The sequence below is a fragment of the Procambarus clarkii genome, chromosome 50 (genome assembly GCF_040958095.1).
Source record: "Procambarus clarkii isolate CNS0578487 chromosome 50, FALCON_Pclarkii_2.0, whole genome shotgun sequence".
NCBI classification, from domain to species: domain Eukaryota; kingdom Metazoa; phylum Arthropoda; class Malacostraca; order Decapoda; family Cambaridae; genus Procambarus; species Procambarus clarkii.
Genome location: NC_091199.1, coordinates 10,045,630 through 10,072,118, shown reverse-complemented (window position 1 = coordinate 10,072,118; position 26,489 = coordinate 10,045,630). Strand labels below are relative to the sequence as shown.

Below are 26,489 nucleotides of genomic sequence, written 5' to 3'. Positions count from 1 at the left end.
ATGGAGGGAGGCAGGGAGAGTGGTGCTGGGGGGGAGGAGAGGGTGAAAAAAAAGCATTCCGAAGTGATCTTCCTTGCTCCTATACTCCAAGAATTGGGAGAAGTGTGCCCCTAACCTGTTGTCATATCATAATACTCTTTATTCGGGTTCGAACCCTGATGCAAACCTCTGTGCTCTCCCAAGACCGTGTTTCTCAAGATTCAGATTCTATGTGAATGCTCAATATTCTGGTTGCGGATTAACGTAAGCTTTGCAGATTACCTTGAACCAATCCTTGTTTAGATTTGTACACCTGATTTAGATTTCTAAATCTAAATAATCCTTGTTTAGATTATGTATGCCAGCTTCCTGGGCGCCGGTCGGCCGAGCGGACAGCACGCTGGACTTGTCATCCTGTGGTCCTGGGTTCGATCCCAGGCGCCGGCGAGAAACAATGGGCACAGTTTCTTTCACCCTATGCCCCTGTTACCTAGCAGTAAAATAGGTACCTGGGTGTTAGTCAGCTGTCACGGGCTGTTTCCTGGGGGTGGAGACCTGGTCGAGGACCGGGCCGCGGGGACACTAAAAAGCCCCGAAATCATCTCAAGATAACCTCAAGATAACTTCCCACGTGCTAAGTAATGTTTGTATGCTACTGGTGTTAGTGGTGGAATTACGTCCACTTCCAAGGCTTTTGGCCTCTCAGATAACCTGCCTTCCCATCATCATGTACTTAGTTTCTGATTTCTTGTTCCCATCTTTATTATCTTACACACACATGCTCGGCTTGAATTCTAAACAATAATTTGTCTTTAGGACTGTTTAACTCGTCAAGTTTATCAGTTTTTCCTGCAACACAGCAGTCCTCCTCAACTACTGCACTTCTCATTAGCTTTGTGTCTTCTGTAAATATTGACATGCGGGCGCGCACTCCCTCGGGAAGGTCATTCACACACTTTGTAACACTACCGGGCCTGGGACCGAGCACTGAGAGGACCCCTGGGACCGAGCACTGAGGGGGGGTCCCTAAGACCGAGCACCCAGGGACCCCCCTGGGACTATGAGGAACCCTGGCTACTTCTCTCTAGCTTGAACCCACTGACCTGTTATCCTCTGTTCAATATGAGGAGTGCAGCGAGCAATGGGAGAGGTGAGAGTGATGAGAAAGATGAGTGTGTTTTGAGAGGTGAGAGGAGAGGTGAGAGAGAGTGGTAAGAGGAGAGATGAGTATGTAAACTTCCCCTTAAGTCACTGTAACTCTTACGGGCTCACCATAACCCCGTGCTACTTGGAACTGTAAACACTGTAAACTGTGTAGGGAGCCATAAATAAAACGTTCATGGTGAAACGTTTGTGATGTGGTGAGACGTTTGTGGTGTGGCGAGACGTTTGTGGTGTGGCGAGACGTTTGTGATGTGGCGAGACGTTTGTGATGTGGCGAGACGTTTGTGATGTGGCGAGACGTTTGTGATGTGGCGAGACGTTTGTGATGTGGCGAGACGTTTGTGGTGTGGCGAGACGTTTGTGGTGTGGCGAGACGTTTGTGATGTGGCGAGACGTTTGTGATGTGGCGAGACGTTTGTGGTGTGGCGAGACGTTTGTGGTGTGGCGAGACGTTTGTGGTGTGGCGAGACGTTTGTGATGTGGCGAGACGTTTGTGATGTGGCGGAACGTTTGTGATGTGTTAGGATGTTGGGAGGCGAGAGAACATAGCTGGCTGTGGTGGCCTCGCCTCCTCAAGCTTCAAATTTTAGCAGAGATCACTTTCGTTTTTGTTCTTCGAGGAGAGTGAACACGCGTGCCGGAGGAGCCGCGTGCCGCTTGCGGTGCGGAGGGTGCGGCCTTCCAGTAGCACTGGACGGGTGCTGCCTTCCCGTAGCGCAGGACGGGTGCTGCCCTCCCGTAGCGCGGGACGGGTGCGGCCTTCCCGTAGCGCAGGACGGGTGCTGCCTTCCCGTAGCGCGGGACGGGTGCTGCCTTCCCGTAGCGCGGGACGGGTGCGGCCTTCCCGTAGCGCGGGACGGGTGCTGCCCTCCCGTAGCCCGGGACGGGTGCTGCCCTCCCGTAGCCCGGGACGGGTGCTGCCCTCCCGTAGCCCGGGACGGGTGCTGCCCTCCCGTAGCCCGGGACGGGTGCTGCCTTCCCGTAGCGCTGGACGGGTGCTGCCCTCCCGTAGCCCGGGACGGGTGCTGCCTTCCCGTAGCGCTGGACGGGTGCTGCCCTCCCGTAGCGCTGGACGGGTGCTGCCTTCCCGTAGCGCTGGACGGGTGCTGCCCTCCCGTAGCCCGGGACGGGTGCTGCCTTCCCGTAGCGCTGGACGGGTGCTGCCCTCCCGTAGCCCGGGACGGGTGCTGCCTTCCAGTAGCGCAGGACGGGTGCTGCCTTCCCGTAGCGCAGGACGGGTGCTGCCTTCCCGTAGCGCAGGACGGGTGCTGCCCTCCAGTAACACACACACAAACACACAGCTAAAAGCTCGATCTTGCAGGAATAAATAGTAAATACACACAAGCACGCACATGCACGTACACACTTATACACTGTGGCACAGTTTGTGGACTAACTGTAAGAGCAATGAGATGGCCGAGGGAGTACCTGTCAGACCGGAAACAGAGAGTCATAGGGAGAGGGGAGAAATCATTATAGATTGAAACGACCTGGGTGCAACGGAAGGTCAACCCTGATGTTTGTGTGTCTGCCAATAATCTGATGATGTTGGTGAATTATGTAAAACTAAAATGAACTAGGACGCGTGAGGACTGTAGGGCAATCTGCAAGATATGGTCTGAAAGATGGCTACTCGACTTCAACTCAAATGTAGAGCAATAATAGTGGATGAAAGAGCGAGGAGACAACACGGCTAGTACACTGTGAGGGGAAAGACATCTCCCGGGGTCGGAAAGTGATCAAGGGATATAAACATTATACTGAGCCAGTCTCCATAGTCACGCATCGTTGTTGTTGTTGTTAAAGATTCGCTACCTGGAACTAAAAGTTCCAAGTAACACGGGCTATGGTGAGCCCGTAAATAGTTATAGTCACGTATCGATAGAATCACATCAGCGACATAAACAAGGAGGGAAGACACTAGGGGCCAAATAATATTTCAGGAACCTAGGCAAGGACGCCTGACAGCTGAGTGGACAGCGCTTCGGATTCGTAGTCCTGAGGTTCCGGGTTCGATCCCTGGTGGAGGCGGAGCCAAATGGGCAAAAAGTTTCTTTCACCCTGATGCCCCTGTTACCTAGCAGTAAATAGGTACCTGGTAGTTAGACAGCTGCTACGAGCTGCTTCCTGGGGGTAACAAAAAAAGGAGGCCTGGTCGAGGACCGGGCCGCGGGGACGCTAAGCCCCGAAATCATCTCAAGATAACCTCAAGATAAGGAAGCACTTACGATATTGTTCACTACTTCTGTGAGCCAGTTACTGGAGTAACTGGACCCGGCATGAAGCCCCCGCCTAAAATAGCACCATATAAGATAAGAACATTCAGCAATATGTCCACAGACCGGTTCCAGAATTAAGACGACTGAAGAATGAGGGAAGACCTCAATAGATAAGGGATGGAAAAGATCCTAAATAGAATTGACTAAGTCGATAAGGATGAAATGTTTAGCATATGCAACAGGACGATAGGTCATGGATGGAAGGAAGCTGGAGACAGATAAGCAATCGAGACACAAGGAAACATATCTTTAGCCAAAGGATAGTTAGTACAAGGAATGTCCCAAAGAATGTTGGGTTTCCCATGACTTTAATGCCACAAGTCATATTGACTTATATGATTCTCAAGCTTCAATTCTTCCCTCGGGTTAATGATTCTTATGCATCTTGGGGGCACTGATAATCACCTTTATGGCTTCATTCTGTATTACTTCTAGTTTGTTTAAAGTATAAAGTGTGCAAGTTAACTAGGTGCAAGGCCTGGTAATAAAGATCAGATAAGCATCATGTAAAATAAACCAGCGTATTTAACATAAGATGTTCCACATATTTTTGTTATTAACATATTCAGGTACATATGCATTTATGCAGCTGCCCTAGACTATGTGAAGGGTTACATGCGACAATAAAAGAATAGTTATAAGGATAAAACAACTCGCAGGATGGTTAGTTATACAGGGTCATGTGATCAGTAGCCTGCACTAGCAAACTCTGGATGCATTATGAGGATATCATCAAGAACCCGCAAGTGAATATTCATTGTAAAGTTCCAGGTACCTCATGCCAACGGGTCTGATAACTGGGCATTCGGTGATGTAGTGTGCAAGCTCATGCTCCAGTTCCTGCTCACAGAGTTTGCACCTGGAGTGCTCAGGACTGGGAGATCCGTCACCTGTAGCCACCTGCCACAGGTAACGGTAACCCAACCTGATCCTGGCAAGCACTGTGTCGCACAGTCTGATACCAGCAAGTCTGAAGAGACAATAAACTCTGCGCTGCCAACCCGCCACGTTCCACTCGAGTCGGCGGTGTTGCCGCGTCGGTAGTTCCGTGCAGGCGTCGTGACCTCACCAAGAGACCTCGGGCGGTGTAACGACCTCGCCGAGTCGGTGACTGGTCAGTCCCGGACACGCCAGTGTTATGACCGCACACGATCCCTCCTCGCGCTCTGCCGCCCAGTTATCCACAACACGAATATTACCAAGGTCACGCGGTCCGCTGCTTTTTCCAGCTCCCCGTTCTTCTAGAGCTTATTTCTGCTCCGCTCTCTACTGGAGTCTGTTTCCAAGCTGTCCAGTACTGTAGCTTATTTCAGGGACTCCTTTTTTCGGTCTGGAAAGCTTATTTCCAGGCCACTCTGTACTGTAGCCTATTTCCAGATCACTTTGTACTGGAGCATATTTCAAGTCCGCCCTGTACTGGAACATTTTTCCAGGTCCCTCTCTACTGGAACGTAATTCTCTAGTATAAGTGTACTTCCTGAGGTCCCCACCATCATCACTATCTCTCCAGCGTTACCATCGCCACCATTTCCACTCTTACATCATTGTCACCACCATCACCACTATCCCTCCATCATTGTGACCACCACCACCACCACTATCCCTCCATCATTGTGACCACCACCACCACCACTATCCCTCCATCATTGTGACCACCACCACCACCACTATCCCTCCATCATTGTCACCACCACCACCACCTCTCCATTATCACCACCCCTACTATATACCCTCATCATCATCCCCCCCCCCTCCCTCCATCACCCACCACCCATGTTTGGCGCCAAGTGTTTTACAATTTACATTTTGCGACCTTCATATGGACCAAAGGCAGGGCAGTGGCCCTTGTAGCGGTGGCCGGTAGTGATGTATAGCAGGGTTGGGGAGCAGTGGTAGAGTTTATCGGTGTTGGGGAGCAGTGGTAGAGTTTATCGGTGTTGGGGAGCAGTGGTAGAGTTTATCGGTGTTGGGGAGCAGTGGTAGAGTTTATCGGTGTTGTGGAGTAGTGATGACGTAGTGTAGTAGTGACAGGTGGTGCAGAATAATGCTAAAGTCTCTGTGGAATGAGTCACCAAAATATTTGTTTACGGTTCATTGGGTAAACACAAGAGGGACGTCACCCGATGCCTTGGTGACGATAGAACGGAGGTACACGCACCCCAGTCTTGGGTCCACACACACACGCACCCCACAGTCTTGGGTCCACACACACACACCCCACAGTCTTGGGTCCACACACACACACACACCCCACAGTCTTGGGTCCACACACACGCACCCCACAGTCTTGGGTCCACACACACACACACCCCACAGTCTTGGGTCCACACACACGCACCCCACAGTCTTGGGTCCACACACACACGCACCCCACAGTCTTGGGTCCACACACACACGCACCCCACAGTCTTGGGTCCACACTCACACGCACCCCACAGTCTTGGGTCCACACACGCACCACAATCTTGGGTCCACACACACACACACCTCACAGTCTTGGGTCCACACACACACCCACACTCCACAGTCTTGGGTCCACACACACACACACACTCCACAGTCTTGGGTCCACACACACACACACTCCACAGTCTTGGGTCCACACACACACACACACTCCACAGTCTTGGGTCCACACACACACACACCCCACAGTCTTGGGTCCACACACGCACCACAATCTTGGGTTGCTACGCGCCTTTCCAACCCTAAAATCACTTTAAATGTCTATCTTCTAGCCTGTACTCTCCTCAATCAAGTAGGTTTTCTCATCAAATATCAAGTGACTTGATATTTGATATCTATTCGACCTAAATAAGTGCGCCCGACCTTTAATTTGTCACTGCAAATATTGAATGATTTCTCAAGTGGTTTGTAATTAGTGGCTTTGAATATAAAATAAACTCATGCTTGACTAGCAAATCTGATTAATAATAATAATAATTTTTTTTCACAAGGTACAATGGGATTGTAAGATTACATAAGATTGGAATTTTTACATTTTTGCAAAACCACTAACACGCATATAGCGTTTCGGGCAGAACTTGATATAAACTTGATGGTCTTACATATTCGTCCCATTAACAAAAGTGCATGCACACACGTACGCATGCGCACCAAAAACTAGTTATCAGTTTTTCGTCCGACTAACTAGGCGTCTAATTACCCGGGAGGCGATGCATATCGGGACAGAGAGAGGGAGCGCGGAGAGGCCAGGCCGCCGTCAGCGCTGCCTTATGGATCAGTTCGTTGGCCTGCTTCCTGATACCCGCGCTGTTACTGGCCTGAGGGGGGTGGTATAGGTGTGTGGGCGGTGGGTCCTTATTTACTCCATCCTTCGCGGTTTGTGATGCCTTTGCGAACGGTGTGTGGGCGTCCTTGCTGGTATCTTACCTGCCAGGTAAGGTAATTGTGTGTGTTTGGGTTCATTGCCCTAGTATCATGCGCTTGTTTGGGTTCGCTAGCTGCCCCTTATCATACATACGCTTGTTTGGGTTCGCTGCCTCATATCATACATGCGCTTGTTTGGGTTCGCTGCCTCATATCATACATGCGCTTGTTTGGGTTCGCTGCCTCATATCATACATACGCTTGTTTGGGTTCGCTGCCTCATATCATACATGCGCTTGTTTGGGTTCGCTGCCTCATATCATACATGCGCTTGTTTGGGTTCGCTGCCTCATATCATACATACGCTTGTTTGGGTTCGCTGCCTCATATCATACATGCGCTTGTTTGGGTTCGCTGCCTCATATCATACATGCGCTTGTTTGGGTTCGCTGCCTCATATCATACATACGCTTGTTTGGGTTCGCTGCCTCATATCATACATGCGCTTGTTTGGGTTCGCTGCCTCATATCATACATACGCTTGTTTGGGTTCGCTGCCTCATATCATACATGCGCTTGTTTGGGTTTGCTGCCCCGTCTCCCTGGCATAATATTGAATAGATTTATTACATAATTACTACGAATTTGGGAAGCGTAGCATTAGCTATGGAGATGCCTTAGGCGGCGAACAACTTAGACAGGAAATTCTACGGACAGGATTCCTCACTTACGAAACCTGTAAGACCTCCTCGGTCATGGTAACTTAATCTGAATTTATTAAACAGTTTACGAGCTTGGAGACTCTGCGAGGTCGTTCTTGACCCAAGGATATTATTGTTATTAACAACCTTGCAGCGTTTCGAACTTCTCTTAAAGTTCATCAAAGCGAACCCGCCATGATCAAGAAAAGATATACAGGTTTCGTAAGTGGACACGTAAATGTTTGATCAATTCTGACTCTGCTTGTCTTCCGAGATGCAGCCAACACTGCTATGCAGGTCATAAAGAAAGTATGTACTGCAGTTCTCATACGTTTGATATTAACTCCGTCTTTCCTATACTCCCAGGCTGTGGTGGGCGTGGTGTCAGGCGTGGCTGGCTACAGCAAGACGCCGAAGCAGTACCACATACAGACAGACACCGGTCCTGATCGCTACTTCAGGTGAGATTTTTTTCTGTATTTGTATATGTATGCATGCATATGTATGACTGTGTGTGTGTGTGTGGTTGGGTAGTAGGTTAATTTATAATATACCCCCCCCCCCTCACACAGGGGTGGCATGCCCTTCAGAGTGGGTGTCCTACGTCCCTTCTTCTGACTCCTATCCTACGCTACGACCTGCCCCCCTCCCTCACTCCCAGAATGCAAATAAATGTACATACGACACCAAGCACACCCCCGCGAAAGGTCAAGCCAGGCCACAAGGACCCAAGGACACCCCCGTGAGCGATGAAGCAGGTCATCAAGACGTGACCTTAAACCACTGTGGCACCGATGACCTCCACTGACCCGTTCACTGTCTTCTTTCCCTCCAAGAATGGTTTCAACTCCTTCAGAGATCTTTCACCTCCATCAGCAGCTCTACCGATCTCTCCTCCTCCCTCCAACACAACCTTAGCCTCCGACAATTTTTATAGCTTAGCCTCTCCACCAACCATTAACTTCCAAGGTCGTCGACCGTAAAACAGCCTCGAAATTCCAATCCACACTAATTTGTATGTATCACAACACGGCCACCCTCGCCCCCCCCACCTCTCCCTGTAAACCGAAACCCACTGCTCCAAGACCCCCACTACTTATACACACTGCTCCAAGACCCCCCACTACTTATACACACTGCTCCAAGACCCCCCACTACTTATACACACTGCTCCAAGACCCCCCACTACTTATACACACTGCTCCAAGACCCCCTACTACTTATACACACTGCTCCAAGACCCCCCACTACTTATACACACTGCTCCAAGACCCCCCACTACTTATATACACTGTTCCATGACCCCCACCTTAAGAACTGCCTTAAGAAACTTGTGTGAGAAGCTGGAGTATGCAGCTCCAGCCTGGAGTCCATACCTAGTTAAACACAAGATGTTAGAAAAGATTCAGAGGTATGCCACCAGACTAGTCCCAGAACTGAGAGGTATGAGCTACAAGGAAAGGCTACGGGATCTAAACCAAACTACCCTGGAAAACAGAAGAGTAAGGGGAGACATGATAACCACCTACAGAATTCTCAGGGAAATTGACAGGGTGGACAAAGACAAGTTCTTTAGCACGGGTGGAACACGAACAAGGGGACACAGGTAAAAACTTAGTACCCAAATGAGCCACAGAGACATTAGAAAGACTTGTTTCAGTGTCAGAGTAGTTAACATATGGAATGCATTAGACAGTGATGTAGTGGAGGCAGACTCCATACACAGTTTCAAATGTAGATTTGACAGAGCCCAATAGGCTCCAGGATCTGTACACCAGTTCATTGACAGTCGAGAGGCTGAATCAAAGAGCCAGAGCTCAACCTATACACACTGCTCCATGACCCCCACAACCTATACACTGCTCTTTGGCCAGCACCACCCACATTCACTGATCCGTGACCCCACCCACCACTCACACCCACTGCCCCATGACGCCCACTACCCACACCCACTGCTCCATGACGCCCACTACCCACACCCACTGCTCCATGACGCCCACTACCCACACCCACTTCTCCATGAACTCCACCCGCTGCCCCACACTACCCACCACCTACTCCCACTTCTCCATGCACCAGCATGGCTCCACAATCAAGATAATAATTCCAGAGCAACTCCACCCTTCCCTAAGGAGCGTGAGGGAGTCCGTGTGATGGAGGGGCGAGGAAGAGGGCGGCGGGGGAGACTGATGTGGGCGTTTTGGCCAAGCGGGGAGGTGAGAGAGGGGCCTCCACGCCCTGTGCCCACCACCAGGAAAGTCGTGGAGCAATTGTACATAGGGTGGAGTCTAAACCCGACCCTGACACCCCGTCTTCTGTTGCCTACCTCACCCGTCTCACTCGGCCACAGAAGGGCAGGGGGGAAGGTCCTATACAGCGGTAACCCACATATAAAGGAGACCTACGAAATATTCACTAATTCCCCTGTAGCACTGGTCGAGGATAAGAATGCCGGTGATGTTAACTATGTCGCCTTGCGAATACCTATATTCCCGAGTCTAACTGGGAGCGTTGCTTGGTCCCATTGGTCATCTTGCAGGGAGAGGTTTAACACTTTCATAGTTATATATATATCCAGCAGAGAGATAAGTTGGACAACACAATATACAATCAAACACGGTTATTGCATTAGAAACCAATCTTGGTTGACGAAGAACACAGGGTGTCGACCCCAACCATCCTATGACACTCGTCATACACTCAAAAGTCATCTTGCAAAGTTTGGTGAGGCTAGCTCGACGCGTCTGCCCCCTTCCCCCAGCCACGAACAGACATTCTCTCTTATAGATGTGTGTGTGTGTGTGTGTGTGTGTGTGTGTGTGTGTGTGTGTGTGTGTGTGTGTGTGTGTGTGTGTGTGTGTGTGTGTGTGTGTGTGCCTTACCTATTTGAGTTCGTGAGCGTGTAGTCTGTATTAGCAATGAGTCATCAAGTCGCAAACAGATAAAAGGCGCCGTGTTGACAACAAACGTTAACTGTCTGCACTTGGGTGACGCCATTTGCCGAACCGGTTTCTGCTGCCCATGGTCCAGTCCTCGGCATCATACACATACATTATACACGCACGCATACACACACATACACGTAAGACCAATCCTGGAGTATGCGGCCCCAGCATGGAGCCCGTACCTTGTCAAGCACAAAACAAAAGTTCAGAGGTATGCCACTAGACTAGTCCCAGAACTAAGAAGCATGAGTTACGAGGAAAGGCTGCGGGAAATACACCTTACGACACTGGAAAACAGAAGAGTGAGGGAAGACATGATCACTACCTACAAAATCTTCAGGGGAATTGACAGGGTAGACAAGAATAAACTATTCAACAATGGTGGTACGAGAATAAGGGGACACAGGTGGAAACTGAGTATCCAAATGAGCCACAGGGACGTTAGAAAGAACTTTTTCAGTGTCAGAGTAGTTGACAGGTGGAATGCATTAGGCAGTGATGTGGTGGAGGCAGACTCCATACACAGTTTCAAATGTAGATATGATAGAGCCCAGTAGGCTCAGGAATCTGTACACCAGTTGATTGACAGTTGAGAGGCGGAACCAAAGAGCCAAAGCTCAGCCCCCGCAAGCACAAATAGGTGAGTACACACACACACACACACACATACATACACACACACACACACACACACCAGGTACACTAGAAGTCCCCCCCCCCCCAAACTCTACACTACCGTACAATGTGACTTCTCCGTGTCTTATAGCCTAATTAATATATGACCAAGTAGCCAAGCCACTCGCAGAGATATATTATATATATATATATATATATATATATATATATATGTCGTACCTAGTAGCCAGAACTCACTTCTCAGCCTACTATTCAAGGCCCGATTTGCCTAATAAGCCAAGTATTCCTGAATTAATATATTTTCTCTATTTTCTTATGAAATGATAAAGCTACCCATTTCATTATGTATGAGGTCAATTGTTTTTTATTGGAGATAAAATTAAAGTAGATATATGACCGAACCTAACCAACCCTACCTAACCTAACCTAACCTATCTTTATAAGTTAGGTTAGGTTAGGTAGCCGAAAAAGTTAGGTTAGGTTAGGTTAGGTAGGTTAGGTAGTCGAAAAACAATTAATTTATGAAAACCTGGCTTATTAGGCAAATCGGGCCTTGCATAGTAGGCTGAGAAGTGAGTTCTGGCTACTAGGTACGACATATATATATATATATATATATATATATATATAATGTTTGTGAGGGTACCACCTCTGGTGCCGATGTGGGACCCATAGCCTCGGAGAAGAAAATAATAAAAAGTATTCAGAGAAGACCTTGTGGTTTCTCACTGAACACTAATATTATCTTCTTCCACCCCCATTCTTTTGTATGTACACATATATATTTGTTTTATTGAACTTTGTTACAAAAAAGGAGTTACATATATGCCTCATCCATGAAGCATATGATGGGCGAGCCTGGCAAATTACCAAGCTGTGAGATCATACTATTTTAATAATTCGATAAATCAGGTAAAGGTGTAGGAGTGATTCAGGTAGCAGCTCACCCCTAACCCGTCCTACAGCATGCCTAACTCCAGGTGTGTACTGGAGTGCATCCTGTGGTAACATTCAAGCTCCAGGTGTGTAGTGGAGTACATCCTGTGGTAACATTGATACTTCAGGTGTATTGGAGTACATTTATCCATCAATAACATTCGTAAACAATATATACACCATATATAAGACGGTGCCCCATGAAGCACAAGAAACGAACACACCCAAACAACCCACCTAACCTATCGAGGTCGATGCACAGAAAACGTCAACATTACGGTGCTTTAATTTTTACTCATGCGTTGTATTTTTAGCGCATTGGTCAATTCCGTAAAAAGATGTGACGTATTAGTCTACAGGGTCCGGCTTGAGGCAAGGCGACCCGCATCATAACGTTCGCTCTTCACTCGTGAAACTATACAAAAATCATTTAAATTAACAGAAAAACGCTTAAACAAAACGCACACGTGTTTGTAACGAGTACAAGTTCGTATGTGCCACGTTAATATTTACTCTCTGAGAACTTTTCTTGTCAGTTTATACTTGTGTTATCTTTGGAAGAGGCTTTACGGAAACATCTTTGGTACTCGCGAGGGGCTTGGTAACCCTGGAAACAAACTGTAACTGTGTCTATTTTCAGCTTGTTTCAACTTGAAATAAAGTTGTTACATCTTGGCTTAACATGTTTATGACGTATTAGAACGTTGTTACAACTTGTTATATTGGTTGTTATAACTGGTTAGGTGTTAAAACTTGTTCGAACGTTGTAGCAACGTCTTAGTTTCGGCGTGTATTTGGCGGGAAGGAGCCTGGGCATGTGTGGAACAGACGGAGCTCGTCCCGCCCCGGGAGTAACAAGCCGGGTTCACACTTGTCGGTTCACTCTAGCATGAAAGCAAAAATTATGCTTCTGAACTCCAGCAATCTGCCTCGTAATATGAGCGGTCGAGCCACCCAAGTGAGCACACCTGCATAAAACCCGTCTTGAAAAGGACCTTGAAGCGATGACGAAGAGGTCAAGGTCTGATGCTGGAGAAGGCGCGCGCTTGCAGGAGCCAAACCTGCCCTGCCGCCTTCAGCCCCCGAGGTAACCGGGCCAATATCACCATATGTAAATCTGATGAAATTAATTTCCCTAATCGAAACTCATAATAATTAAGAGGGTATGCAAAATAAAATAAGTTCCACCATTACTCCACAAACTTGGGAATCGACAGATGTCATGGAGTGATAAAAAGGTGCTCCGGTGGATAAAATGAATACCTAAGCAACAGATGACACTCATAGTGACGAGAAATTTCAGATTGTCGAGATGTTACTAGCGGGATTCCACAAGGAATCAGTACTAACATTAATCTATGTAAATGTAAATGTGATATATGGAAAACTTAGGACACAGTTCCTTTCATCTCATTGTTTGCTGAGTGCTCAAAAATTATGAAGAGGATCAATAAGGTGGACGACTGCAAGGAACTACAAGACAACCTGGGCATCAGTGGATAGAATACTGAAAGCCGTAACCAAAGAGATGAAGTTCAACCCCCGCAAACACAACTAGGTAAGTACTTAATCATAGACATCACACGCAGGAAGAGCCATCTTGAGTTATCTTGAGGTGCTTCCGGGGCTTAGCGTCCCCACGGCCCGGTCGTCGACCAGGCCTCCTGGTTGCCGGACTGATCAACCAGGCTGTTGGACGCGGCTGCTCGCATCCTGACGTATGAGTCACAGCCTGGTTGATCAGGTATCCTTTGGAGGTGCTTATCCAGTTCTCTCTTGAACACTGTGAGGGGATTGCCAGTTATGCCCCTTATGTGTAGCGGAAGCGTGTTGAACAGTCTCGGGCCTCTGATGTTGATAGAGTTCTCTCTCGGAGTACCTGTTGCACCTCTGCTTTTCAACGGGGGTATTCTGCACATCCTGCCATGTCTTCTGGTCTCATGGCAGGATGTGCCATGGTAACACAGACTTCGGTGAACGGCTAAGTGTTCATGATGAAGGAACTTCACATCTGCCACAGGTGGCCAAGGTGACTCCCATCACTCATCTTAAAGGATAATGCCACGCCACCTCCCGTTCCTCTAAACAAGGCTACTGGACATTCCTTACTAACCTTAAACAAAACATTTTACTGCCAGAAATGCCGCCTGGCAGCCGTGGGGCCCGAGAACCACATGCCAGGTTGGGTACGAAAACAGATACATCTACTTGTTTACCCGAAACAAATTTTAACCATTTTTTGTTATCTTGACGAGCCTGCATATATTCTGAAATACTCAAGACACACTAATGTAAATGCTGAATTTTTCAGAAACCTATCTTCCAGCCGGGGGTTTGCAGTGTTTCAGCAGTAAACTTAGCTCCATATCACATGGGAATGGGCCTGGACAAAACCATTTTTCCGAAATTATTTTTACAGACTAACAAATTTAATTGTATTTTCACTTGTGCTGATACAACCGCAAGTCAAGGTTGGATATTAACACAAAGTCATCACCTGTCCTGTGAGGGTTGGCCTGGCCGTGACAACACCCACGAACACAGGGACCTCCAGGCTCTTTATGGACTCTTCAATATACTGTACTATCATCCATACGAGTGCGAGAGGCAGACGCCATACAAGGATTCAAATACAAAACTACGTAAAATATTTCAAAGAACTCGAGGAACAAACAGGTAGTACCCAAGAGCTACAGCTCAGTCTCTGCAAACACTATTCGGGAAGTACCCAAACGGACACGGATACCACTCCACCACGCACCAAATAGCGGGTGTCATAAAAAAACATTCACAAGCAATGTATACGTGCGTAACTGAAGGAATTTCCTGCAACTCTACCCCCATCATGTTCCTTCCCTGAGAACATAACTGGGCTGGCTGCCAGTTTACACGGTGTTTAATGTAGTATTATTATACATCCTGTCGTCCTTATTGTAGGCGGACAAAAACTTTATTGTTAATACGCAACAACTCCCAGACTCTGTCTCCTCGTAGCCTAACAATTCCCACGGACACTCGGTCTCTTCGAAGCCTAACAATTCCCATAAACACTCGGTTTCCTCGTAGCCTAACAATTTCCAGACACTCGGTCTCCTCGTAGCCTAACAATTCCCACGGACACTCGGTCTCCTCGTAGCCTAACAATTCCCACGGACACTCGGTCTCCTCGTAGCCTAACAATTCTCAGACACTCGGTCTCCTCGTAGCCTAACAATTCCCACAGACACTCGGTCTCCTCGTAGCCTAACAATTCCAAGACACTCGGTCTCCTCGTAGCCTAACAATTCCCAGCCACTCGGTCTCCTCGTAGCCTAACAATTCCTAGACACTCGGTCTCCTCGTAGCCTAACAATTCCTAGACACTCGGTCTCCTCGCAGCCTAACAATTACCACAGACACTGTCTCCCCGTAGACACATTTCTCGGGGATGCTTACCTGATCACCTGATACCATTTAAGGATAATTTGTATACTTAAATTTGTTTCCACTATCTGACTTGTTGCACATTGAAGATAATTCCACTGAAATAGTCACACATGTATTAAGAGTCGGGTGTGAGCTTTTGCTTAGAGATGTCCTTTTGTAGGGTTTAACGTTCCACACCTAACTTGCGTATGGTTCAGCAGATATCAACACATTTAAGATGTCTCCCGGCAGGCGTCAACATACCTAACATGCATGTCTCCCCGTGAGTACCAACATGCCTAACATGCATGTCTCCCGGCAGGTACCAGACATACAATGGACAGTACAGGAAGGAGAAGCGACTGGACGACGGGACAGTGATCGGGACGTACGGCTGGGTGGACGCCACGGGACTCCTGCGTCTCTACGACTACATCGCCGACACCAAGGGCTACCGCATCGTCCGCCAGAAGACGATGAAAGTGCCCAAGATTACTGAGCCACCTCCGGAAACCCCAGTAACACAAGATCCAAGTGTCTTGCATATAACACAAGAACCTAGCATATCACAGTTAACTGATGCGACCAAAAGACCTCTTGTACCAGCACCTACCGAAGTGCAGGCACAAAGCATCTCTCCTCCCATTACCAGTGTCCCAGGCTCAGAACCCACTAGAAGAGATCCTCCTCCTAGTGTTCCATTATACGAACCCACAAGGAGAGATCCTACTTCTAGTATTCCATTATTCGAACCCACTAGGAGAGACCCTATTTCTAGTGTTCCATTATCTCAACCCACTAGGAGGGACCCTACTTCTACCAGTGTCTCAGGCTCAGAATTCACCAAGAGTGACCTTTCTTCAGCCAGTGCTCAGGGGCCTCTCACCAACCCCGTCAGCCGACCACAGGTGACAACGAACACCAAGACACGGACGCGAGGCAGCACCAGGTGGGGAGGGCGGCCAGCAGCCTCCCACAATCTCCGTCAACAACTGCGACCATTCCGACGCACTCAGCCTAAACCAGGTACGTTAATATTAGGAACCTAATATGGGTCTTCGATAACATAATTTATATACCATTAAAATGTAATGATTTATCAAGGGATCCTAGAAAATGTATTTCCCCACAATAGCGGATGTTTAATATTATCAGTCCTTATCTTCCAGTTCTACTCATTTTCACTTAATTATTGTCAAGTGAACTTAACTATTACTTTAGAATTTACTCTCAATTGTAGGTCTCCACCAATGACGACTTCCTTAATACTAAGTCATGTATGGTCACGCAACCTTGTCAGTTTTAATAAATGTATTTTAAGTATACATTTACAAAGCTGTAATTGTCAATTTTCACTTTGTTGTGTATCATAAATTAATTATTCTCACTTTTAAGCTTCATACTAAAATCAGTGGTTATTCTTATTCCTGTGGTTATTCTTATTCCTGAGAGATTAAACAAAGCAGCACGAGTTTAAGAAATAGGATAAACTTATTTCGCATTTCAAATCTATACTGTGAGGTGTTGTTTTGGAAGTTATAATTCAAATATAAATGTGCATTATTTAAGTAGTGTACTATTACGTAGTAGTAGTAGTTAAGTACTACTTAACAACAGGTTAAATACCATTGGGTCTACTTAATAACCAGTTGGGGTGACCGTGAGGCTAATCTTTACTATCGGCGACCATGGTAAGCCAGATAAATTTTACAATGAAATACAGTATATGTGAAATTAAATTCGCCACTCAAACGTCAAATATGAAAAAAATAGCATTATGGACATTTCACAATGTGGTGAAACTTACGACCTATGTCCGAAAAGAGCAAAATAACTCTCCCAGGAAGAAAATATACCAGCAATACTTCATTTAACTAGCACTCTCCTCGTTAGGGCTACCCCACTTCCCAGAAAAAAAGGGGGAGGGGGGGGGGGCCGCAGTAGAGATAACCAAAAATGATGTATTCATTAATATTGTTTTCCTTTGCCGTGATGTCTTAATTTCACCCTCCTTGTATGAGAACTGGGAATCATCCCTTTTGTATAATAAGTAGAACCGCCCCCCCACCCCAACCCCTCACAAGTATATATATAACTGAAAAATATATTATATATATATAAACTTGGGATCCCCAATATATATATATATATATATATATATATATATATATATATATATATATATATGTCGTACCTAATAGCCAGAACGCACTTCTCAGCCTACTATGCAAGGCTTGATTTGCCTAATAAGCCAAGTTTTCATGAATTAATTGTTTTTTCGACTACCTAACCTACCTAACCTAACCTAACTTTTCGACTACCTAACCAAACCTAACCTATAAAGATAGGTTAGGTTAGGTTAGGTAGGGTTGGTTAGGTTCGGTCATATATCTACGTTAATTTTAACTCCAATAAAAAAAAATTGACCTCATACATAATAAAAAGGGTAGCTTTATCATTTCATAAGAAAAAAATTAGAGAAAATAAATTAATTCAGGAAAACTTGGCTTATTAGGCAAATCGGGCCTTGCATAGTAGGCTGAGAAGTGCGTTCTGGCTACTAGGTACGACATTATATATATATATATATATATATATATATATATATATATATATATATATATATATATATATATATATATATATATATATATATATATATAACCTCCCACATGCATGCATGACTTGCAGGTTCCCCCTTCATGTAGTAATTGGGATGCTCAATGTGGTAATCCCTCTTCAGAAAATAAATTAATGTTAATATATACTGAAGATATATGCATATCCAGGCCTATAAACAGTCAAGTAAGGTGGTTTAGAATGTTTCCTCAACATGAGGCAACGGAATGAAGCCCGTCTCGAGTCAGCTTCCAACAGTGGGTGGCACATCAACCCGTCCTCATCAACAAACGTCAAATGCTCATTAATCCAACCACCAAACCCATTATTTATGAATGGAAAACGGCTTTAAAGTTCGTTCTGTTGAATTCTGTGAGCGTCTGGGTTTCAGACTACTTTGTGACTTGTACACTGGGGACTATAACGTCTGAAATTTGACTTGTTAGTTGAGGATTGATAGGCATACCCGCCAATCACAAGTTAATCAAACTATAAGCAGGTCTATTTATTATACTTGTACGCTACTCTTGTTTGACAGATGACTATCCTTACCTGTTAAGTCGTTACCCCCTGGTCGTAGCTGGAGACAAGAGAAGTGTCCATTCAAGGTGGAGTGAGCTCATATCATCACTAAAGTCTTCATTGACCTCTCGTCTAAACGCACAAACATAAAGATAACGGTACCGCAATGTTAAACTATTAGTTGCAACAAAAACATCGGAAATATAAGCAAGAGGCTAAGTGGCAGGGGCCCCGGGGCGACCTGACGTGCGTCCACCACCAGCGTCGTCGTGCCTCTGGGCGGACGACGGAGGGGCCGAGGGCGCCATATCAGTTTTCCCGCCTGTTCCATTTTGTCAACATAATTATTGTATTATGGCTTCTGTATTTATCCTGTGAGCAGTGTTATTTATATTTTACAGTATTAATTTGCCTCAAAGCTGTGATAAAGTTACAAGGGTAATAGTGATCTAATTTGTATGAAATATGCATTAACTTATTAACGTTTCCGGCTGAAACGCTATGCGTGCTATAGTGGCTTTACAAGAATATAACTTCAGTTCTCTGTACTCTAATAAACCCAATGTACCTTTTTGTATAAAAATAAATAAATAAATAAATAAATGTATAAATGTTGCATTAACTTGAATGTGGTTGCTACATTTCGCACCGCAGAACTATTGACAATTGCGAGGCTAACTGTCCTATGCTAATTCCAAAGCTTTCATTCATTAAACACAGTCATATTGCAGTATTGGTATCTGTTCCTATTCATACTGCCATTGGGGCTCTGCTACTTATAAATACAGTAGTTGAGAACTACTGCCCACAGGCTGGGAAATGTCAATAGAGTGCAAAATGAGTGAACTAAACTGTAGTTCATGTGAGCTGTCGTGGGAACCTGCATTTTATGTTCCCCTTTTTCTGAAGCTTTGATTAAAGTCCCGTTCTAACAATGTACCAATATGGGAGTACCACAACGTGTATTACAACTCCGTGTATACGTGATTCACAGTCTATTGATATACCAAATAATATCTAGAAGGAAACATAATTATGCACATTAATAAACTACAAGACCATATAACTAAAGAAGATTGATTTAACAGATACAAGCCCTAACCTGAGACGACCAAGTACCGGGGAACAAGACACAGGTCTGTCCAGAACTCCAAATACAGGGACTGATGACTTGCCAACAGAAGGAAAGTTCACCATCAACTACGACCTGGGTAACCAGTTTCACTTTGAAAAAATACTCTCAGATGGCACCAAAGTTGGCAAGTAAGTTTTCTGTTTACCAATAATCATCTTGTTCTACATTTTACCAATATTTCCAAATTATTTTGCTTGCTCGCAGTGCCTTTCGAACCTGGAGCTGACCCTGATTTTTTGTATTTTTTTATATCTTTAATCGAGTATTTTTTGTTTTTGTGGCCACCTGACATACTCATAATTTTTCGGGGGGGTTTAGGTATGGGGCCAGGTACTGAAGCCAGTATTGTGATTCAATGGTTTGCATCTTGCCACCGTTGTTAGCAATGTTCATGGTGCACCACTAAGATAGGTATTCCCTCCTCCCTCTCCAACGTCCACATAATCTTGTGAGCTACTCAGTTTCCTCCCACGACCTTCCACCAAGTTCAGTTTTCAACTGTGTTATGACCAAGATTTCTTCTTATTCCTTCATAGTTGCCTTTTTTGTACACTCGTTTTCCTTCTTGCTTCTCTCTTCCATTATTTGTACAGTATTTCATCTATGTATTTGAATGACAGAACAATAATCCCCAGTTTGTAGAACATTTTACCCTAAGTGTCCACATTTGCTTCACCCAGGGTGAAAATTAATTGTTGTCAGACAAGCTCATCATGCCATGCACCTTACAGGAGGTTCTTTGAGCTTCAGTATACTGAATGCAGAAGTTTTTTTATTATGACATCCAGTAGCTTTGTTCTCCACAATGGAGAACTCTGACTGAAATCACCCATAATTAGTAATTTTGGCAGACTCCCTTACTGCTACCATTTCTGCTATACCTGTATTAGTTTTACAGGCATTTAAATATCTTGTTGCCAATACTCCCTCATTACCTGTAAACCCAAGTTAACTCCAATAACCTTCGTTTAAATTTAACCAAACGTTCTACAGGGTATTTCCCCTCCATCTTCCTGTATTTTGATAATTACTTACTCTTACTGGTCTTTCTATTCATGTTACATGATAATCACATAAGTATATTACATCAAATATCAGTCATTTGTTTTTGTTTGTGATTGCCATAACATCTGTTAATTCATTTGCCTTACTGATAATGACATCTGCATCCATGTGCATCACTTTTAGGTTTCTTCCAGGAAACTCTTACACTACTTTCAATGTGGTGAGAGAGCAAGTATGTGTAATCTATTTTAATATATTGCTAAAGGTGGAATGTTATCCATGTTATGTATTGTACAATACTATGCTTGTATAGTGATTGATGTTATCTTGTGCAGGCACGGCTACGTCGACCCACTGGGAATCCTGCGAGTATCCCACTACACATCAGGTCCTGCAGGACACAATCAACGTCAAGAAAGTCGCTGGGTAGGCTCACGTGACCCCTACAATCCGTAGCCCCTTTTCTACTGTACTTCTAGCACCCAAGAGGCCCACAGGATACCTCAAAGTCAGAAGAGTCATTGGGTAGACTTGTGTGACAGTCACCCACATCGTTATTCTCAAGATGTTTCATGTAATAAAAGGAATCCTACACCCCATACCAGAATATTCTACAATGGGCATGAAGAAAGTCATATTGTATGAGAAAAAATGACAAGTTTCATGCAAGTAGTGTACTGCTGGTGTATCATGCCTGTGAAAAAGATATACAGTACTCAAAGGAGTATGTCACCAAATCTGAACCAGGTGAAATATAGAAACATTGTGATGGGATTTATCTTTTTCATGTGTCATATATGGAAGAATGTTGATTGAACATAGGCATAATCTTCCACTATATAGACACAGAAATAAACTTTATTATACACTGAACTGCTCTCGGGTAATCATATCAGTACAGACACCCCAACAAGGTGGAAATAAGCATCAAATTTTAAAATGCTTGACATGAACAGACTTGAAGAAGGTGCTGTCCCTCCTTTTACAGCACACACAGCATTGTATGTGTTGCTTGTGCCATTCATCTATTCCTTTATCCATATTTCAGAATGCCATTCTTCATTGTCTTAGCCAGTCACGTCTTATATCTTGTTTTATCAAGATATATCTTGAACAATGGCAAAATAACCTGTGAAAATGCTTTTGTGATAATATATAATTAACTGTGATTGTACCACTGTAGTGCTAGAATTCCATCGATGTTGTAAGATGGCTAAACATGAAAATATTTACATACTGTATTTTTAATGACTGTTAAAGTACCTCTTGAATACCTTTGGTAGTATGACTACTAATCCTGGCATACAGTATTTCCTCTAATTTGGCTATCACTCACAAACAGTTTGAAGCAAAACTTACTAATTCAGAACAAAATAACTATTCATTATGACAACTGAAATTCTGGTTAAATTTTGCAAATTGACGACTAAAGTCTTGGAAAGATTCTGCCAAAGGCGTCAACAAAGAGAGCAAGTATGTAGAAAGTTGTGTTCTCAAAACATTACTGAACTACAATGTGTAGGATGAAGCCAGAGGAAAGCTAAACAGTGTGACTTGTGTGTTATGCCAAAATAATCACAGCGTGTGAGCACGTTAAACATAGCAATACAAGAATGTGATGTAAATGTTAGAAACATAATAACTAATATATTAATAATTTATCTACTGCATTAACATTGTCCTTATATAGAGGCTGTTGCTGTGAGGGCAAGCAAATGGATTACTGAGACCTATGTGATACTTTTGTGACTTGCAGTGACGGTGAAGTGTTTTGTAATTCCTTCAATATGAGGTACTACTATTAAAATTTGAAGTGTTGGAAATATATTTATGTATTACGACTAGGAGTGGTGAAATATTGTAGTGCTATTTACAATGCTGGTAGTGCCGGGGTATGTAATTACTCCATCATTGGGTATTATAATTTTTATATTAAAGTACTGTACTTAGGTATTGTGCTGATGAAGTGAGGTGAGAATCATGACTTTGGTGGTGTTGAGTATTGTAATTTATAGTGCTGGCAAAATATTGGAACACTGGTTTAGTACCTGTATAGGTAAAGCAAAGAAATTTGGAAATGCTTCAGTAGAAGTACAAAATTGTAATTACAGAAAGGTAAATTCAGGATTCAATTAAGCTATTTTACAAGATAACTGATGAAATGCTATTTTTTTAAGGTTTAAACCAAGCAATGGAAGGGTTTACATTAGTGATATGACACTTTAAAGAATTACATACAAGCCATTAACATGCTCAAAATTATAATTACAGAGTGGAAATGTTTCCCAAAATAAAAACAAGTGGGTGCCTAGCTTTGGGCTGGTTTGGATAACTGGGAGAAAAAATCTGTCTGTCTTTAAAGTATTTCTAAAGTAGTTGTGATGTCATTTTCACCATTTATAAGAGAGTTGTGTTGGTTTATTTATTAGTATATCCACTGTTTTCCATCTGTGCGAAAAATATGATTTAGCAATAAACATCAATGCCGTGGGAATCCTGAAAGTATGTTTTACTAAATTTTGTATTTTTTGTAAATCTGAGTTTAATATTATGGCTATAAAATATTTTGGTTCAAAATTTGCAATATTTTTTTTTTAGATTTTACAGGTAATATTAATCATGAATTTTGTGTTTTAAGTGGAAACTATAGTGTTAGTACTGTATTAGTAATCAACCATATATTAAGTGCAGGTTTACTCTAAACACTATGCAGTTACTGTAACATCTTTTACAAGAGGCTCATACCTAATGAGTTAGTTAATTTATTTCATTTTGCCATTCACTTGTGATAGAGGCTGGAACCCAAGTCATAGATGGCAACACAGGGTAGATCCTATGCTTAGTAGCCATAGGTTATACACATGGCTTTTTTCATATATTTATGTATATTTAAGTATCTTCTTCATCACAATTTTCTAGTTGTGAGTAGTAATACAGTGTTTATTTGTAGCACAATGTAATTGGTTGTGCGTGATGGCACAGCCTGGGGAAAAGGTCCCTGAGCAAGATTATCATAGCACACTGTTGTAACTTCACTGATACCAAACACTTATCCATTTCCAGGCTATTCAGTAATTTCCATTCATTAAATGGATGCTAAACACTAATCATATACAGTACTACACTTAAACATTAATGACCACACTTTACTCTGTATCTAACCTAATTGCTCTGTTCGCCTAGCAGCAAGTAGGTACCCCGGAGTTAGTCTGCTTGTTGTGGGGTTGCATCCCGGCCGGGGTCAGTAACTCAACCCTGGGGGCCCTCGATACAAGCCTAATGTGTGTGTGTGTGTATATATGTACATGTATATGTATATGTATATATATACACTGGCTGTCTGTCCCCCCACAAAACAATGAATAATCTTTTAAAGCCAGTGCACCACAGTTGTACTGCATAACCACTGGGTCTTATTGTTAAAAGCTTTAAATGGTACCTACCAACACATCACTGGCTATAAATAGTCAGAATATTATTTCCATATACATAATGTATTGTCAATTAGGTAAAATTACACTTTCATCTGATCAGAAGTCTTCATTATTTTCATGCATGTTCAGTTACCCATCTCTCTACCATCACTCTTGTACTTCTGCTTCTATTCTTTTGTCAAATAGACTAAATAGACATCAAATCTCTATTTAGGGCCTTTTGATCATTCTCAAAGAAACTGAAGTAATTCTCTCCTTCTGGCATCTTCTCACAGTGCAGTACCTGACTTAGAGTGTGTGTCACATGCCATGACAACCGTATCAGTTTTATCAACGTTTAGGCTGTAGCCTCAAGTGGCCCCCAACCCAGCTCTCACCCATGCTCTGCCATCATACTCTCATACTTTACTAATGTCACCCGCAATAATAGGCACTATTTATTATGTTGAAGTGCTCATAAGTCCTTGATGGTAGTACAACATAACCTGCTTCATGTGCCATTTTTAACCAACCAATGATCCACTGACACGTCGATTATTCAGTAGTCATGTAGTATGTTTGACTTCGGTGGTGGTGTGGTATACAGGTGTAGGGAACAGGCCACACCATACACAACTTGTCCTCCTAACTTCAGTAAGTTGAACACACACACTATAAACAACAAAAATACAAGTAGTACCCAGTTGAAGAATTTATATACTGTACAGTATCTTGTTATCATAATACTGGCATCAGTTAATGCATACAATATATCGGTCTTGTATACCTTATAATGTAGCTGTAAGGCTACATCTGTAAAGTCCTCACCTATGTTGACGACATACAACTTTATTTGGATGCCTGTGTCATAAAATGTACACAATTGGTGATCAAAATCTTTTCTCTATACAGTATATATATTACAGGTATTATACAGTATATAAAAAAATTTTACTTACACATTCTAAGAGTAGGTATTGGCCTCTGATGTTGTTGATAAGCCAAAACTTCCTCATTATGTGCAGGTGTGTGTGTGTGTGTGTTCACATACTGAGTAGGGCTAATTCCGACACCAGCAGCAGCAGTCCGAGCAGACAGTGGCTCACACCTGACCGCATGTCGTGTTGCTGTGTCTTGTCAGCCTTGTAATGCCTGAATTCTGTTGGTAATATTAGTCGGCAGTTCTCTGGCTCTCTAAACTTGTGTCAGTTAAGTGGGGGTTCCTGATGCTGTCTCATTTAAATTGTGTAAATATGAGGGTCTGATATATTCATAATACTGTAGAGGATAGAGGTTTTGGTGGGTTGGGAAAGCAGACCAGGGTTTAATATGCTTGTAGTGTAGGTTTGGGGTTCTGTTATATATGTGTAGTAAAGGTCAAGGATTTTGGTCTCCCTATAGTGTAGGTAAATGGTTATGGTATATTTATAGTGTAGATTAACAGTTTCAGTATATTTGTAGTAAAGTATAGGGGAAAAGGGTTTTAGTATATGTATAGTGTAGGTTTAGGATCTGGTAGAGTTGTAGTGTAGGTCAATAGGTTCTCAAATGCTTGCAATGCAGGTTATGGGTTGTGGGAAATGAGCAGCAAATATTAACAAATGATGTGACCAATGAAATGAAAATTTCACATGACACTTAAGGGAATTAATGAGAGATCCAGTTAACTGGCGTCCGATTAACTGACAGTTTGGCTATTAGGAGGGTATCCCATATAACTGGTGATGCACGTACTCTTATGTGTTGATGTGGACATGAAAAACACCAAGTGTGCATTTTTTCAGTGTACTTGTTCTCAGCAACAGCTGGCCAATTTCTGGTATTTTGCTTATGTGGCCAAGCTTTGAGGTGTTGGAAAGTTACACGAACAGTTACGCGTGCTAATGAAATGACAATTTGTGATGTGTGGTAAGCTCACACTACTCCAAAGGTAGCAAAAATGTGAACCAATATGTGAGTTTTAACTAACTCTGTGATAGCTGTTCCGTACTTTAGCTAAACATGTACAAAATGTTAATAATAAATGGGATTCACCCCCCTCATACCTGGTATTAATTTTCATTTTGATTAATATAAATACTTAACAAATAATAACCATAACATACAAATAAAGTGTAAAATAAGTTAGATCCACCTTTTATCTCAATTATGATTACTATATCTTCAGTCTGTAAACTAACTCTGAATATTATCCTCTACACAAAAAAATTCATTTTTAAATGGTTCAATGAATTCAGTTTATCACAGAATGGTACATAAAAACAAATGGAAAATCAAAATATAAGAGAGAAAATGTGGAATTTGTAAAAATTTATCAGAAGTTGCTGAGGAAATGAATGCACAGCTGTGCTTAAAAGGTCAGTCTAGATAAATAAACCTATCAGTTATTCTTTTCAGCAATTTTTGTTCTCAGCATGTCC

The 26,489-nt window shown here is 43.6% G+C and overlaps 1 protein-coding gene across 3 annotated transcripts in view; it reads left to right on the top strand.

The window, feature by feature from the left end:
* The window catches only part of LOC123772681 (uncharacterized), a 175,594-nt gene extending 149,483 nt beyond the window's left edge, over nucleotides 1-26,111 (top strand). For 2 of the 3 annotated variants that reach the window (XM_045765981.2, XM_045765982.2), the window contains 4 exons: nucleotides 7,820-7,914; nucleotides 15,698-16,401; nucleotides 19,605-19,779; nucleotides 20,992-26,111. In XM_045765981.2, the coding sequence (XP_045621937.2) occupies nucleotides 7,820-7,914; nucleotides 15,698-16,401; nucleotides 19,605-19,779; nucleotides 20,992-21,112 (1,095 nt within the window). In that variant the 3' untranslated portion in view covers nucleotides 21,113-26,111. Of the gene's footprint in view, nucleotides 1-6,595; nucleotides 6,823-7,819; nucleotides 7,915-15,697; nucleotides 16,402-19,604; nucleotides 19,780-20,991 lie in introns of all 3 variants that reach the window. The other variant, XM_045765984.2, reaches the window with a different exon arrangement.
* Nucleotides 26,112-26,489: the final 378 nt, after the last annotated feature.